Source organism: Microcaecilia unicolor, chromosome 3, assembly GCF_901765095.1.
Source record: "Microcaecilia unicolor chromosome 3, aMicUni1.1, whole genome shotgun sequence".
Taxonomy (NCBI): Eukaryota; Metazoa; Chordata; class Amphibia; order Gymnophiona; family Siphonopidae; genus Microcaecilia; species Microcaecilia unicolor.
Window position 1 is genome coordinate 128,492,290 of NC_044033.1, and position 18,579 is coordinate 128,510,868.

Genomic DNA, 18,579 nt, shown 5'->3' on the forward strand with positions numbered 1-18,579 from the left:
GCTTAAGAGTCCTGCACTAGCTGTGCTTAATTCCAGCAAGTTTGTTAGTTTTGCCAGCAGGACTAGCTTGCTGGATCCTGCAGTGTTATATGACAAGTCAGATAGCAAATAATTTTTGGTAGGATGACTACGTGAGTCTGCCCTATGTGCCATGTACTTCACAACTGGGCATGCAGTGGATTTTGAAAGACAAAATAATGCCACATTTCAGGCATTCCTAGATCTCTTTCCCTTCGTTTTATTTGGAAAAGGTTTGTAGTAAAAAGGGAGAGAAACATAAACGCCCACAAAATAATCAGATTTGAACAGCCATACCACAAACCTATACAATATAATAAGTCTTGTATACCGCTATCACCCAACAATCTGTTTCTGTGCTGTTACTACTACTTATCATTTCTATAGCGCTACTAGACGTACGCAGCGCTGTACACTTGGAACGTGAAGAGACAATCCCTGCTCGACGGAGCTTACAATCTAATTAGGACAGACAAACAGGACAAATAAGAGATAAGGGAATATTAAAGTGAGGATGATAAAATAAGGGTTCTGAGCAAGTGAATAAAGGGTTAGGAGTTAAAAGCAGCATCAAAAAGGTGGGCTTTTAGCTTAGATTTGAAGACGGCCAGAGATGGAGCTTGACGTACTGGCTCAGGAAGTCTATTCCAGGCATATGGTGCAGCAAGATAAAAGGAACGGTGTCTGGAGTTAGCGGTGGAAGAGAAGGGTGCCAATAAGAGAGATTTACCCAGTGAACGGAGTTCCCGGGGAGGAATGTAGGGAGAGATGAGAGTGGAGAGATACTGAGGAGCTGCAGAGTGAATGCACTATGAAAGAGACTAGTACAATACTAGAAAGAAATTACAACATTGGTAGCATTAGTGGAGGAATAATAGCCTAATAGGGCAGTGGGCTGAGAGCCTGGGGGAACTGGGTTCCATTCCTACTGTAGCTCCTTGTGAGCCTGGGCAAGTCAAGTAACCCTCCATTGTCGCAGGTACAAAACAGAGATTGTGAGCCCACTAGAACAGAGAAAATACCTGCATATATGTAAACCACTTTGGTTGTACCCACAGAATGGTTATATGTCAGATCCATGACCCCATTAACAATCATCATCTATAAAATAGAAAAGTTTTCAATTTACTTCTAAACGTCAAATAATTAGTCCCTGACCTAAGAGGTTACAGGATTATTTGGCAATTTGTAGTACTAGCGATGACCCCTTAAATAATAATAATATAACCAAAAACCATTGTGTATTATATAACATTTCTGAAATTGTGCTGTTTTCTCTTGAAATATCTATTATGTAGAAAGATTATAATTTAGTTGTATCCTCTTCACCAAGTTTCTTCCTCTCCCCATATTTTATTTCTTGGTTATTGTTGCATATGTAGTTTGCACTATTGGTAAGGGACCATCGGGTTCCCTGACTGCTATTTTCTAGTAATTCTCTAATCCAGGTTTGAACCAGGTCTGAACCTGCTTATCAAAATACTTAAGAGAGCATGATAAGAAAGCTGATCCAAACTCTCCTCTCATTTCTTTGCACTGTGCATGCATTCCTGTAGCTGAATTGTCATGATCAGAAAAAATGTCACATGTTTGACTTCTCTTTTTTTTTTTTTTTTTCCTAGTTGGGTGAGCCATTGGGCAGGAGTAAGGCATGTGAGTATCCCTCACTCTCTATAAGACATTCAGCGGATGAAGTGGATTACAGTAGAACTCGGACATCATTCCCTTCTTATGTATCAAGCCTGAAGAGTTTGGACAACAAAACCGTGCAAGGCTCTGACATCTTAATGCCAAGATCGTTCAGATGTAGTGTTTCTGTACCACCCCCCAAAAAAAGTTCCTCTGAACCAGAGAGAATGAGATCAAGAAGCTTATCTGCCGCTAGATGCCTGTCATCTGACATACTTAGCCCTCCATATCCAAGCAGTCAGTATAATAGCACTGGAGATTCCATATCCTCTACACACCACCTGCTGCAGTACAGAATAGGTGACGATGTGGAAACAAGTTGTAGCAGAAAGAAATCAACTTTTCAGAACGATTATTGGGCATGTGCGTTACCTGACTTTTCACCTCCTTCTCCAGACCGGCACTCTCCTTCCTGGAACCCCCATAAGGAGTATCAGGACTTGCTTGATTACACTTATCCTTTAAACCCCAGACATATGAGGTCCACGAAAATCACTAGGGACACAGAGGTATCTGAACCTTTTTTGCACGATTCAGGTATTGACCTTGATAGCCCGTCAGCATCACCAGAGAGTACAGTGAAATCTGTAGGCACGTCTTGTTTAGATAAACATCCTGCCATCAGCAGCACAAGCCTGAACAGGAAGTATATGAGCCCCCCACAAAGTTTTTCAACCCCATTTTGTAAGAAGCCTGGCTGCTCAGGATTAGCCTCTGACCATCAACATGCATTTACTGGCAAAGTGTCTTTGCGAGAGTATTCCTCTTTGCTTGATAAAGCAGATCTGTCTACAGACCTGACTAGCACCTTGTCTCTTGCAAAGCACCCTGTATTGAGCTCCTCTCACTTGCACGGTGTAGATGAAGGAAGATGGTGTAGTACGGGTGACAGCTTTTCAGTCTGTAACTTAAAGAAGCAGAGTCATGGCTTTTTACCCACAACACAAGTCCTGCCGCTGAGGAAAATATGGGATAGTGATGATGAATATCTTTCCCTGCCTGAAAGCCTCAAGGAGTTAGAAAGTTTAGCTGGGCAGCTGAAGAATATTTCATCGACTGCTGAAAACTCTGGCAATGACAGTACAGAAGGCAATCGCTCGTATTGCTTGGGTAGCAAAAGTCATCTATCATTCGAATATGTCGAAGATCATAAGGGGGAAAAAGTCCACAGAATGAGCAAGCATGACACTGGAGATACGATAGATTACTGTGTTCTTGGACACCAGATAGATATAGAAGGAATTAAAATGGACTCAGAACAGGCTGATGCAGGAAGTAGACTGGAGAAGCTGTCCTCCATTAGGGACATGCTAAATGGAATGTCTTACTCGGACTCTATGGAATTTCGTGAACAGCATCTTTGTAATCAAGACCAAAAAAATGAATCGCTTGTGCAGTGTATCAAGGTAGTGTAAAATTGTTTAATGACATCTTGTAGGGGTGTTCTCTAGATATAGCCCTTGGGAATAGTCTTTAGTTGCAGCTACTGGTAGGTCAGCTGACTAGCATGTAGAACTGCAGGGTGAATTTGACTTGGAGTGGTCAGTAGTGGATAGATTACTGCACTGGTATTAGAGACCCCTGCAGTTGAAATTTATTTCAATAGCTATAATTGTTTATGTACTTCATACAGTTACTTTTACACATTTTCTTTAACTATTTTTAACCATCTGGATCTGTATGACCTGGTTTCTGCTGTACCAAAGGCTCCTCGGCCAGCGCATACAGGGAGGACCATTTTCAAAGCAATTTACAAAAGTAAAAAACATCTTACCTGCATTAAATTGGTTGCATTAAATTTTCCAGCCCTCGGTGTGGTTACATATCTGCATGTTATTTCTAGCCACACTGCGAGTTGTTCCTGACGGTGTGTTTGGGTCAGGAGAAGAAAAGTATGAATATAGATTCCATTTTCAAATCTTTTTCTTTTCCTCAAAATTCTCCCTGAAAAAAAGAACTGGCTTAAGTAACCATGCGTTCTCTGAAACACGTAGCTAGTTTTAGACTGAAAGTACATATGTACGTGCACTTTGAGAAGTGGTGCTAAGTACATTTGTTCTTTCTTCCAATGTTGACAGTTTGAAAATTAATCCCCCCCCCCACATTGAGACTTTATAGCAGGGAGATATATGCAGTTATAAACTTGGCCCTGGTGGGTTTTTTTTAATATTATATATAGAGAGAAATTAGTTGGATTAATGGCAAAGTAAATGCTCATTCTATCAAGAATTAACACATTGACCTACTTTTGTACAGGTTGGGTTCTCTGTTGCAAAACTTTTATATATCAGGCCACCTCCTGGACATTTCAGCATAGTCTGCTGTCTCCTTTTTAAATTCCAAGATAATCTTGCAATGTTGTAGAGACAGATGAGGAAAGAACAAGTCAGAGGTGACTTTCAATGTACACGGTGCCAGCAGTTGGTTTAGGGTTTTCTCCCTTATCACTTAAGACATAGGTGAAGTGGAAAGGTATGGAAATGACTTCTACAGTCCAGATTCCCCAAAATGCAGCTGCTTCTAGTAAAAAAAAAAAAGTTTAAATGAATTTTAGATGTCTTTGGTAGATATGTAACTTTTTTTTTAATCATTTGAGTAGGTATTTTGTCATAATCTGGAGGATATGATTACATGGCTGTATAAGGCAGCAGAAGTTACAAACAACTGGATCCAACCCAAGCCACAGATTGAAAGTATCAAGTCATCCCTTGAGCTTTACCTGGTAAAAAAAACACATTCACAAGTCTGTTTCCAATGTGGTCAATGACTAGGAAAAGTTAGTTCTGTGGTTTTGTTTGTTAAACTCTTAAAACTAGCGCTTTAATGGTAAAATTATTATTTTAATCTATGTCATATCTTATTTAAAAGAGATTTTTTTTTAAAAAGTTGCTTCAAAATGACCAGCTATGACCAGCACTGGTGTAGTTTAGTGATGAGCTGTATTGCTAGTAAACGATAGTTGCACAGTTAATTGTTCCATGTGAAAGGTGATTAAGTGCTGTAGGCCTTGTCTACAGAGTGGCGACGCTTGCATTTCACTGTAACAGTGTTGGGGAATGTTTTATGCACTCTGGGAGGTAAAAATAACTTCAGAAGGAAGTTTGCATTTTGTGATTGCTGTGTGGGATGCGCAGTTATGGATTCTGAAAACATGGATAAAATTTTTAAAAAGTGCTGCTTGTTTCCACAGAGAGCTGTTTTTTTTTTAACCTGCAGACCTTAGATAACTACATTCTATATCCAGAACTTCTGATTATAGGCATTAACTTATAAATCTCAATAAATCACCCCTGATGAAAAAGATTAAAATAGGTGTTTGGTGCATAAACACTGGGAAAACACCATTTCCCCTTGAAGTCTCTCACTCCTCCCTGGCTTGTCTTGTTTTTTTGTGGTGTTCTGGAAGAGATATCTAGCAGTTGCATGAAATCACAGAGAAAAACCAATGTTTTTTACCTTCAAAATACACTAACACACCTACACTTTTACTATTTATAAAAACCTAGAAATAGAAACACTACCTATATCTTAGAGGTGGCCCAGAAAAGTGAAGAATGTACAAAAACCCTGAGATGATACTTAAGGAACTAAAGATCTATGTGTCCTAGGTGGATGAGGTGGGGAGAGAGGGATGTGATAGAGGCATTCACATATTTCAAAGGTATGAATTGGTGTTCTTCACTGTAAGGCCTGGGAGCCAGTGGCAATTTTCCATGAGCCCTAAGCCTGGAGAACAGAACAGCTGTTCAGAGGCAGTGCCAGCACTAGCCTCCAGGGAAGGTGAGGGGGGGGGGGGGATTTAATAAATGCGAGGGGAAGGGCAGAATTGGAGGAGATGTGGGTTAGACTTGTAGAAGATAAATGGTGGGGCAAGAGTGTATGGAGGGGAGAGAGAGCATAGGGTGAAGATGGACTGGGGGGGCAGATTTTGTTTGTTATATAAGCTTCCCTGCTCAAGAAGCTGAGCCATACGCATTACTGCTGAGGGACCATCCCTTACCCCAAATGGCTGTTTGATTGAAGGGAGGCTCCCCTTGCCCAGGACACGGCTGCTTTGTCCATTGATGGTTCTGGCCTGCCTGGCATCCACTTAAACTATAGTGAAGATCATTGGTATAAGTAATGAATAGAAGTCAGCATTTTTCAGAGTCTCAAAGTGGGTAACTTAGGAGTAACAGTAAAGAAGGGGTGACAACTGCACAGAACTGGCAGAGGTGGTAAAGGCAAAAACGATAACAAACTTCAAGAAAGGGAAAGCGGATGGAATTTGATATACTGCCTTTCTGCGCTTACAATCAAAGTGGCTTATATATTATATAGAGGTACTTATTTTGTACCTGGGGCAGTGGAAGGTTAAGTGACTTGCCCAGAATCACAAGGAGAGAGTGTAAGTTAAGAAAAAATAATCCTGCTTGTAAGAGGAAGCAAATTAGGCAGACTAGATCTGCTATCATATGTTGTTTTGTGTTACACTGAAAGATAACATTAAGTAAAACCATTGATGAGCTTTTTTATTTTAACAGCATAATAAATGTCCTGTTCTTGTTTTATAAGTAGGGTTCGGATTCTCAGTTGTAACGGAAAACCTGATTTCCCTATTGGGGGTGTTCTGTTGGGTGTTCCAGTTATAACCGACAAACCCCCAAAATTGCCCTAACTCACCATAGTCTGGTGATGTTATCTGGCTCTACTGCTGTAACTAGATGTCATCAGAATGGGGCTGGCCTCTCCCTTGGTGATCCTGCAGAGAGACAGCTGTGGCTGCGCTGAACTGGAAGAGGCAGCTTCCACCCTGCCACACAAAGCAGCAGGAAGGTACAGTTGTGCTAAATGCTAGGAAGCCACAATCACACAATCACAGCAGAAGGAAGCTGTGGCACTTCTGAAAAATTCCTCTTCCAGGTAGGACACTGACTTCTGAGACTATTATACTGCCCAACCACAGAAAGGCATTCCAGAAAGAAAGTGAGGAGAGAGATTTCTGTGACACTTCTTCTGGGTAAATACTGGAGGCTCTAGCCACATAAATCGACTCTAAAGGAGGAGGAAAATACTTGTGTGACTGAGGGGGAAAGCGCTGGGGATGGAGGATTGAGAGTAATAGCAGGGAAAGATGAGAGGGAGACATGAGAGAGGGAAACTGCTAGGGATAGAGTGGAGGGTTAGAATGACAGGGTGGGAGGAATGAGTGAAGCGAGTAAAACTGGGTTGAGAGTGTGATTTCTAGTGATGATGATTGGGGTGAAACCCATGATTTAGTAGCCTCGTAAAGGTCCAGTTGATTTGAAAATAAAAAAAACTTTCTTAGCATCAGATCCACTGTTCTTCACAAATGGTAGTTATCCCTTCCTACTAGCAGGTGGAGGTAGAGAAAACTGAATTCTGCCAGTGACATCAGCATATGTCAAGGGGCTTCCTAGAACAATCCAGTATTTTTCTCTACCTTCAGTAGGTGGTGGGTCATGCTTATGGTGCTGCTGTACTTGGCCTAGCTTCCCGCACCTTCTGGCCACAGCCGCACAGTGTGGTCGAGCCTAACTTCCACTCCCAAGTCACAGTCTCAGGACCGTACCTGGTTGAGCTCTGAGCTTGGCTCCACAGTCCCCAGTCACACTTCTTAGTGCCACTGTGTGAGGCTTTGGCCCCTGCACCCCATTCACCCTGTTTGAGTATATCACAGAAAGGAGGTATCGCAAGTCGTTTCCCCTGCAGCTACCAGGCTTTCCAAAAGAGCTCACTTTGGCAGCACATACACCTAAATAAATAAATTAATTAAATGAATTAATTTGGTTTGGCTACCTTTATGCCCTTTTGTCAGGGCCTAATGCTATTGTAAAGAGCTAAGTAGGGAATTTCCCTCTAGCCACACCCAGAGAGAGACCGGGATGGTGGAGATGCCATAGGCCCAGGTAGTCAGGTAGGCCTGTTCGCATCTGCCACATGGTAGGGCATGCTGGCTGGCACACGCTGCATGGTCTGCAGAATCAGCTGCTGAGCAGGGATAATGGATTATTCTTATAGTTGGGGGGGGGGGGGGCATGGCAATGGTGGAGAGTGCGTGTGGAAGTGTTAGCCAGCTACTCACTAAGCTGTACAGCTCATCATTAAACTGTGACAGTGCTGATCATAGCTGTCAGTCCCTGCCCAGTGCATCCCAGGATGCATTGTGTGAGGTAGGGCTCCATCATTTTGGAGATGGTGGCACCAGGTGTTAGGAGCAAGTGGGCATGGCTCCTGCCTTTAGGTACGGGAGTCCAGGGGGCTTGAAAAGGGGGTTGGAAGGTTAGCGGGTGCCACTAGACACCAGGGAGGTATTTTTAACATGCAGGGTGAGCAGGTTGGGGTGGGAGAAGGGAGAGGCTCACTAAACCATCAGCAATTTTTGTGCTGATTGGGGGCCGGGGGGATTGAAACAGGGGGTCCAGATCAGGAGTGGGAGGCCCACTAGACTACCAGGTATTTTTAAGCTTTACTGGGGAGGGGGAGGGAGGCAACTACACTACCAGGGATGGGGGCCAGTGCAGGAAGCATTTTAAGGCAGGGTGCAACCCTTCTACACTGCCCTGGACCTGGTGCAAAATTTCCTATGCACAAAACATGGGAAATATATATTTTTTTAATTCTGCATGGCTGCAGGATAGTAAATGACTGCATTAACATGCATGTTAATGTGGTCTGTGTAAGGGTTTCTGCATGAGTTAACACTTGCACTGAAATCCTTTCTTGATTGCTATACTGCAGTAAATAATTTTAAATTTAAAATCACACAGGAAGTTTTCTGCATTAGCCCCTCAGTTTGAAAAATTCTATAGGTACAGAGCACTTACTGATGGTTACACCTTTTTTTTTATAGAAAATAATGCCATAGATTTGATAGCCAGTGCTCTGATAGTCCCAGAGCTCTGGAATCAACTTCCATTGTCCTTGTGATCTGAATCTTTGTCTGTTTTCAAGAAGCTGCTTAAGGCACATCTTTTTTGGGACACGTTTAATGTGGATGTCCAGACTGTTTACTTTTATTTGCATGCTTGGTTGGGTCAAGTTGTGAGGGAGTATGGGCCGGGGTCATGGTAGCACACAGCATCTTTCTCTTCTCTTCTCTTCTCTTTTCTGTTATGTTTATGGAGTTCTTTTTCAAAGTTTGACGTTTTGGTTATGTTGTATGTACTCGGCCTTGATGGTCTACCTTCTGTAGGCAGTTAATCAAATGTAATAAACCTGAACCTGATAATCCAATCTATGTGCATTATTCTCTTCCCCAACCAAAATCTCTAGGGAGATGCATTACAGAGTTTTGTCTGTATACCTAGGGTGGTATTATGTACACAAATTCCAGGTCCTGAATTCACTCTGTTAGGCTTGCAATAAGTACACTGACAGAAAAAGTTCCCTGCTAGCAAAGATTTACTACAGACTCAGCAGACTGCTAAGGCAAATCCAGAAAAGTTCTCTTTTTAACAACTTAGGAATCCCTGATAGTACAAAGACCAAAATATAAGACAGACTGACTCACACTTCAAACACAGAATATGACTACCCTGCACTGAGAAGAATAAATTAAACAGCCATACAACCTTCTGTGGCAGATGACTCCGTAGCAGGAAGGTGTCTGCACAGGGTAGCCGACATAATTCCCTTTCAGATGGTGAGCAGCATTTGCGGCATCCAAGTTTGTGAATCTTGTTGATGTTACCTAGGAATGCAGCACAAGGTATTTCTTCCCTCAGCTATTTGGCAAAACCAGTTTGAGACAGATGCCCAGGAAGGGAAGAAAAATTGCAGAAAAGCAAAGTGACATGGTAAAAAGCCCAGTCTGTTTCTCTCTGTACAAATTAGTAGCTCTTCCATTATCAGTGCTGTGTAGAAGGCGTCTGTCTGAACTCTGGAAATAGTCTCTGATTGATAGGATCGGAGTTCACCGATGTTAGCAGACCCAATCAGACACTGCATATCATATGGACATGGGATATTCAGTGTCTTCATTATAGAAAGACAGATTGCAGCTAATGAATGCAGAAGTCTCAAAACTTCCTGAAAATGATCGTGTCACCACTTAATGCTTCCTTAGGCAGAAATAGACTAAAAACCTTGGCACTGGCTTCATTCAGTACACTGCAGGAATACACCTATTGCCCTTGATTCTTCACACACACACAGGCAGAATGTAAAAATTGCATTGTCACAAGCCCAAGAGTGCTTAGCAATGGAATCCGTATTAGTTTGGTTTTTCCATTATAGGCACGCAAATGGTTGTTGGCTATTGACCTACAAACCTGCCTCCTGGGAGTGCCTTCAACTTATGTGACTTTAAGTGCAAATGTTATGGAACCCTACACGTAATGTTTGGGTTAAGGATGGGTAGTTTTCAGACAGTCCTTCTGCTCTAGTAAATTGTACTTACCCGGGCAAATTACTTTTGAAAATTAGAATTTTTTTTTAAAGGGTTGTAGCTTTGCCAACTGGTGCTACTGCTAACATGTTCAAACTTCACTGCTTTTGCGTGTCTGTTACCAGGTATCCAGTATATGAACACATTTTTTAGCGAAGTAAAGCAATCTTTTTTTTCTAAAAGCTGAGCCAGTCCAAGATTCCTATACGAACGCACTTCTGAGGAGCAGAAACTACTTCAACTTCTATGCCCCTTTACTTATTTGTTCCCATGTTTTAATTGTAACTTAAAAAATGTGATCTTTAAGTGTAATTGTATTAATCTCAGGAATGCAGATTTTTAAAAACTTTTTTTTTTAGAAATTTAAGAAAGACATTGCGAAGCATCACACGCTGACTACCACTGTTCTGGAAATTGGGAAGACCCTTCTGCAGTGCATGTCCTCTAATGTACCAGGTAAGATTTCACTTATTGTAAAGTGGAGAGGTGTGGTAGCTGTGTTAGTCCACTCTTAAAGGTTATCAATAGAAATCAAACAAAATAAAACATGGAAAAGAAAATAAGATGATACCTTTTTTATTGGACATAACTTTTTTTATTGGACATAACTTAATACATTTCTTGATTAGCTTTCAAAGGTTGCCCTTCTTCGTCAGATCGGAAATAAGCAAATGTGGTAGCAGATAGTATATATAAGTGAAACATCCAAGCATTACTTTGACAGTCTGGGAGGGTTTGGGTAGGTAGGAGGTATGCATGGGGACATCAAAGCATTTCATTGATAGTCTAACAGGATGGGTGTGGATAGGTGAGAGGAGGGTGATAAACAGTATGGTTTATAATGGGCTAGAAAACCCAGGTCCTTGTTAAGTCCTGTCTGTTGGGTGTCAAAATATTCAATCATTCTGACTTCAAAGGTCTTACGTTCCTGTATTGTTTTAAAGTTACCTTTCAGGATTCTTACTATGAAATCACTGGTACAGTGTTCCAGTCTTGTAAAGTGTTGGCCCACAGGGGTGGGAACCTGACTGGCACCGGCTTTCTTCATGTGATGTCTATGTAGATTAAATCTTGTCTTAAGCATCTGGCCTGTTTCTCCAATATAGTAGCATCCTTCGTTACATTTTTTACACTGAATGATATATACCACATTGGAAGATGAGCATGTGAAAGATTCCTTTATGTTGAATATTTTTCCTTTGTGAATGACTGTGAGGTCCTATGAAATGTTTTGGCATAGCTTGCAGCTGGATATATTACAGGGAAATGTGCCCTTCTCTTCTTTTTCAGTCTGTGTTGGGAATTTACTTCTAATTAGCTTGTGTTTTAAGTTGGGTGGCTGTCGGAAGGCCAGCACTGGTGGGGATGGGAATATCTGTTTCAGTAATTCATCCTCTTGGAGTAGCGGCTGTAGATCTCTTATGATTTTCCTCAGTTTTTCCAGCTCTGGATTGTTTGTCACTACAAGGAGGATTCTGTCTGTGGCTTTTTTTTCTTTGTACTGTAGCAGATTTTCCCTGGGTGTTTTTAGGGTGTTTCCTTTGCAGCCATTTATTTTCCTTTATGATATTTCTTTGAACCTGTTGCAGTGTTTCTATATCCTTAGCACTTTTCTCAAAATTTTCTTCAACATTTTTAATTTGTTTCTCCATTTTAGAAATGGTCTCCTTAGGGGTTTGAACATTCTGAGTTAATAACACCAGTTTTTGGGAGAAAGATGTTTCCAATGTCAAAAGGGCATCCCAAATTGTTTCCAATGTAATAGTTGAAGGTTTAGAAGATAAAGATGACTTACTCAGTGTTAAGGAAATAGTCTCAGTACCCACAGAAGTAGCCTCCTCTTTCTCGGCAGATTTCCTTCCAAAACGCCATCGTCATGCAGATCACCACTTTTCCCCATTGGGGCACTCTGTAATCGATTGCTGGAGTCTGGCCCTGCTGCAGGGATCACTACCCTGTACCAAGACTTCCTGCTCGACTGCAGGCATTGGTGGCAGAGCTCTCAATTCTGGGCTGAAAGAGATGTTTGCATCAAGTTGTGGAGACGTTTCTCCTTTCTCCGTCTCGTCCAACTGCGAAGCTTCACAGCCCAATTGCCGCCCCGACACAACGAAGCGGTCCATCGTCGCAACCAGAGGAGCGGCAGCTACCGCAGGACCTGGTCTTTGCCTACCTCTCTGTTTAGGCATCTCGAGGTATAAATTTGTTTGAAAGGGAAATAAAGTACTTATATTTGAATTCAGGAGCTGCTTCGATGTGCTCCCTTCAGGTCGCCATCTTGGATTCCCTCCCCTCCCGTTTTAAAAGTATGTCCATATATAGGATAAGTGGGAATATGTTCTATTCATTTTTTCCTATGTTAACCAATTTTTGAATAGTGCCTTGCCTATAATTGTGGACTTTAGCAGTAATTATCATTTAATAGATTTTCTTTATAAAATATTTTCTTGTATGGTATGGTAATACTCCTTTTCTGTACAAGTGTTTCTTGTAAAATTCATTAAAATTACAAATTAAAAAAAAAAAAGTATTTCCATATAATTTCATTGAGTGTCCCCTAGTCTTTGTACTTTTTTAAAAAGAGTAAAAAATCGATTCACTTTTACCCATTCTACACCACTCAGGATTTTGTAGACCTCGATCATATGAGAACCCTAACCTCTTTAGCCTTTCCTCATATGAGAGGAGTCCCATCCCCTTTATGATTTTGGTTGCTGTTCTTTGTTTAGTGCAACGGATTTGAGGAATGGAGCAGCAAAGATAAGTTCATTTTGTTCTTTTCCTAGTGCTGTATCTGCAGTGGTTTTTATTGAATGTATATTGTTTAATATGATAGAGTTTTTTTTGCCTGTGATACTATTTATAACAGCTTGGTAATTAGTTATAGAATTGCTGTTACTTAAGTTTGAGACTTTTTTTCCGTCTTTTTGATTGATTGCTCTTTTTAGCCACTGTATGATCTCATAATTTTGTCAACATTTATTTTATGTTTTACTGTTTTTTTTTATTCTTTATCTTTATTATTTTAACTATAATTAACAAGGATACCCTTGTATTGGAAATACAGGCAAGAAAATAATACAAGAACATAACCATATCTTCAAGATTATATACAATGAAGTAAACTATTTGAAGCAACAAATAAAGAAGATAAATTCAAAATATACAGGAAAAATAATTTTAGCCTTTCTTAGACCCCATATCTTTGGGAGGGGGAAAAGAATTTAGAGAAGTTATCAGGAATAACTGTTAAAAAAAAAAAACACACAATCAAGGCTGTCTAAACTCCAAGTCTATTTATACATTATTTCAGTTGTTTCAATTCTAGGAACGATTTCAGATGTTCCGGCAAAAAATAAGTATATTTTGTTTGACCCAGCTTAACTACACACTTGCATGGATACGCTAAAAAGAAAGAACCCCCAATATCAATTGTCTTTTGTTTCAGAGCCAGAAAAGCTTTCCTTCTTTGTTGGGTTTGTTTAGTTACGTCTGGATAAATCCAGACTTTAGAGCCACAAAATTGGGCTTTAGCATTTCTGAAATATAGTCTTAAGATGGTGTTATAGTCTTGCTCAAAAACCAGTGATACAATTAATGTAGCTCTGTCGATTATTGTGTCAGTAGATTGTTCCAGTATATCAGATATATTCTGTAAATCAGGGATAGCTTTTTCTTCCACACCTCTTACTTCTCCTCTAGGTCTAGGAATATAGTATAACTTATTAAACGGGGGGGATGGCCTCAAGAGGAATTCTTAATATTTCATTCAAATATCTCCGAAGTGTATCCATCGGAGTTACCCCAGTTAAAATAGGAAAACTTAAGAAACGGAGATTGAGGCGTCTATTATAATTTTCAATCTGCTCCATTCTCCTCCTTATGTCTGTATTATCTTTAACAACTACATTTTTGAAGTCTTTAATTAAGTCCACTTCTTTTTGGAGTGTTGCTACTTGATTTGAGAAATCTGCTTTAACAGAGTCTACAGTTAATTTTAAACCTTCCAATTTAGCGTTAAGGTTTTCTACATCACCTGAAGTCTTCTGAATTGTTGAGTTAATCCGGATTAACATCCCCCAAACCGTTTCTAGAGTCGCCTCCGGTTTCTTCACTGAAGAGGCTCCAGCTCCTTCAGCATTCTGCGCCGTTTGTTGCGTGCCTGGGTCCTCTCTGGTCGCCCCAACCGACACACTTCCGGGGTCAGTGGGGTTTCCCTCCAGGGCCGCTCTCGACGCTGGACACGGAGGTACCGTCGAGAAAGATGGTGGAGACAGGGAGGTTTCTTCTCCCAGCGGGGACGCCGCTTCTCCCGAAATCCCCGCTATGGGGTCCTCTCCCTGCAAATTCCTGGAGGCACCGGGGTAGTATCGTTCCAATGTCGGCTGGAGCGGTGAAGACGCTGAGGTAGGCAGAGGAACCGACCTCAGCGTTCCCTTTCTTTTGGAGTGTGGCATTTTGGGGAAATAATTAGTGTAGCCCAAACCGAACAGAGCGTCTATTAACCAAACCGGTCAGGCAGCCATCTTAGATCCCCTTCCCTCAGGCCATGTTTTACTGTTTTACAGTTGCTATTATCCCATGTTTTTGTAATGCATCTAACTAATCCATTTGGAGGCATTACCCCCAAGAAAGTGTACCTTCAATTACTTTATTGGAATGATACTGTCTGATTGCCAAGGCGATTTGCAGCTCTGAAACTAATTGTGGCATCTGAGTCATGACCACCCCCGAGTCATGACCACCCCCGTCCCCCAAGACCGGAAGCTGATGTGCAGATCCTTGCCCTACCATAGTTCCAGTCCTGCTGTTTCAACACCTTCATTAAGGTGTCAACAATAACCAGAAATGAACCAAACAAGCAATACGCTAATTGGAAAGAAAGATCAACAATAAAAAATATGTAAAAAAAAAAAAAAAAAAAAGTAATATGTTACTTAATCTCCCTTTGGTCAAGAAATGTATTAACACTCTCTTCATTTGATGCAAATAGAAAGAGCAGTTCAAAGCAAAAGATGACATTTCCAGAAATTAGTTGGAAATAAAAATTCATCAAGGGCAATGAGGATTACCCAAGTTCTCCAGTGCTCACATTAGATAGATTTGTGTGTGATACATGAAAGGGTATATCACATGGATCCTACACAAACATGGGAACTGCCAAATATTTCCTCTCACCAAGCCCACCTCAGCCTGGCAAGGACAGCCAGAAGAATTCTCTATTGCTGAATTTTACATATGGAATGTTTTGCTCAGAGACTGTACAAGCCTTTGTTTTCTTAGCTGGGCATTTATTATACATGGAGAATTTAAACATATTTGCCACTTCGATGCAATTGTGAAATAAAGCTGACTGTTCTCTAGTGTTTTAGATATGTTTAGAAAACTCTGGATGTGGACTTTTTTTTTTTAATTTTGCTAAATACAAGGAGAGGAAGCTCAGAATAAGGGGTCATACTAGAATAATAAGTGGTATATAAGAAATTGAATAAAAATATTCACAGAAAGGATGGTGGATTCATGCAGTGGCCTCCCAGTTGAGATGGCAGAAACAGACAGACACTGGGATAAACACAGCTGCAAAAAGAGTGAAGGGAAAGCCAGGGGTTAAGTGGAGTCTGACAATTCACCAGGAATGAAAGTGGGTAGACTAGATAGGTCTTAAGAGTCCTTTTCCCCATCAGAATCTCGATTTAGCTTACTATCACTCTTTCCCTGTTCTAAAACCAAGTGCGTATCTGTAATAGAAGTTGTGGTGATAGAGTACTGCTGAATAGCAGAGATAAATAAATCTGCAGCAAGTATTCTTTTTAATGGATTTGATATACCTCCTTTTGGTTGTACAACCAACGTGGTTTATATTTTATTATGTAAGTCAAAGTGGATATTAAAGTTAAATCAAATGTTGTACAAATAGTAAGCTAATACCACAATAGAATATTTTGATATGTAGACATATGGCACAGTATGACCAGGTGCTCCTCTAATTTTTGATTCATTAAAGTACATAAGTGTTGCCATTAACAGATCCATCAAGCCCAATAGCCTGTTTCCAACAGTGGCTAATCCAGGACACAAGTACCTGATGATATCAAGAGTAAAATTGATTTTGTGTAGCTTATCCCAGGAAGATGTAGTGGATTTTCCCAAGTCCATCTTAATAATAGTAAATTGACTTTTACCAGGCTAACGCAGTACAGCAGCCTGCATGGGTTGGGAACAGTAGTGCAGCAGCAATGGGGGGAGGGGGAGAGAGAGAAACACTGGTGGTGTTGAGCAGGAGAAGAGAGAGAGTGTGTTGAGAGGGGGAGTAAGAGGGAGTGTGATGGAAATGGGTTATTTTGGCAGTTTGATAAGGTCTATTGGGAACCTCTGCTCTAGAGATACGTAGGGGTCCTTTTACTAAGGTGTACTGAAAAATGGGCTGCGCTAGTGTAGGTGTGTGTTTTGGGCACACGCAGATCTATTTTTCAGCATGCCCATAAAAAAGGCTTTAAAATTTTGCAAAAAATGGATGTGAGGTAAAATAAAAATTGGCGCATGTCTATTTTAGATCTGAGACCTTATCACCAGCCATTGACTTAGTGGTAAGGTCACACGTGTTATAATCCCCCAGGGGTACTCTCATCAGTGCTGAGGGCCCTCTTTTGGCTCCTAGCCAGCATCACAAGCTCTCAGCCAGGGCTCATTAGCACTTTGCTTCTGAGAAAAGCTCAGAGATAAGTCTCTTTTATGGCAGCCTTTAATCCTAGTCTCAATGTTTGGGGCTCCTCTTTCACTCAGGGTGACTGTTCCTCATTTATCATCCCGTCTTAGAATCCTTCTCTGCTGTATCCTCGAGTAACAGATCACCTTTCTGGTATACCTGATGTGCCCCCTGACACCTTCCTTGGGAATATAATCCTGGTTTCTCAGCTTTGCCAGATATTTAAATTAATCAGCAGATGCAAATCCATTCTATTAGCATCCCTGTTCCAATCTTGTGGGGAACAACTTCTTTCCACCAGATCATTCAACTTGTTTCTTCTCCACTGAGCCCACTTATTTCGGAGACCTGGGTCTCAGTTTAAAACAGCCTCCTCCCGTGGACTGGACTTTCATTACTCACTTTAACTTTACAGTCCTTCATCCACCCCACAGCTGTTAGTCAACTTCAAATAATACTCAGTTCCATTACTACCATATCCATAGCCAGGTAAGTACCATCTTGGTTTTTAGAGGAATCCTTCTCTCTCAGCTTCCAGGGGATCTTCTTCAGCAGGCTTCATCTGTTCCATCCCCTAATTCCTCTCCCTAGCTCTTCTGGAGGTGCTCTTTATATAGGGCTGCTAATAGCCCACCACACCCTTTCTGGGCCCCTCCTCCTAGTTCTGGAAGAGTCCAGGGCCTTCTCCTGTGGGCCTTCTCTTAAAGGGGAATCCTCTGCTATGGGTCCTCCCAGGTCCCCCTGTTCAGGCCTTGGCTGGAGCTCCCTCTTAGCCCCTTCAGGTCATTACCCTGGTGCCCCCTTGGAGCTCTCTCTGGGGACTATATTATGGCATTTTTCAATCTTTTCTCTAGGAGAGCGCCCTCTGATGGCCTTCTCAGGGTAGGGTAGTCCTGTGTTTATCACAGTGTTAACAAGTGCGGTAGAATGACTATTACTGCCCGGTTTGTGCCACGCACCAGAAAATAAAAATTATTTTCTGTTGCATGTAGTGGACGTGTGTCAAAAACGAAATTACCGCAAGTGCCATGCGGTAGCTGGGTGGTAACTCCAAATTGATGCACGTTGGGCGTTCGTAGGCGCCTACGCGGCTTAGTAAAAGGGCCCCCTAGTTTGGTGTTCAATGCGAGTTTGCTGGAGGAAACTGAATGAGTAACATCTCACTTAGTGAGCTCCCAGGTTTATGGAGAAATTCAACTTTCCACCCAGGTGCTCGACCAAACTTCCATTTTGCATCTGGGTAGAAAGGGCATCTGTTTTGAAAGGGCATCTGTTTTCCCATGTTGGATACAACTCCTAGTGATAATGTGGAGAACTATATTACATATGTCCTGGGTAATAAGCAGGAGTTGGCACCACCAGTGGCGTTCCTAGGGTGGCTGACACCCGGGGCAGATCGCCGATGTGCATCCCTCCCCCCCCCCCCCCCCCCCCCCCCGGCGAAAACGGCTTACCAGCTGGGGGGGTGCCGCGCGCCTGTCGGCTTCGCTTGTTCCATGCTTCCTCTGCCCCGGAACAGGAAGTACGGAACGAGCGGAGCCAACAGGCGCGTGGCTCCCCCCCAGTGGCGTGCACCCGGGGTGGACCGCACCCCCCCCCCCTTAGGAACGCCACTGGGCACCACACTGTTTCAGAGAGAAAGGAGGGGGTGTATTATGTGGGTGGAGCATGGGTGGGCTATGGGCGTGTCCAACTTAATGTGCATAACGTAGAGAGATAAATGGTTGTACCTAAATTTAGGCATGCTAATTCAGGTTTACGCTAGTATTCTATAATG

The 18,579-nt window shown here is 41.8% G+C and overlaps 1 protein-coding gene across 5 annotated transcripts in view; it reads left to right on the plus strand.

Moving 5' to 3' along the window:
• CEP68 (centrosomal protein 68) overlaps positions 1–18,579 on the plus strand; it is a 37,284-nt gene that overhangs the window by 10,455 nt on the left and 8,250 nt on the right. For all 5 annotated transcript variants that reach the window (XM_030196357.1, XM_030196359.1, XM_030196356.1 and 2 more), the window contains exons 3-5: positions 1,641–3,113; positions 4,307–4,429; positions 10,456–10,552. In XM_030196357.1, coding sequence (XP_030052217.1) covers positions 1,641–3,113; positions 4,307–4,429; positions 10,456–10,552 — 1,693 coding nt within the window. The remainder of the gene's footprint in view (positions 1–1,640; positions 3,114–4,306; positions 4,430–10,455; positions 10,553–18,579) is intronic.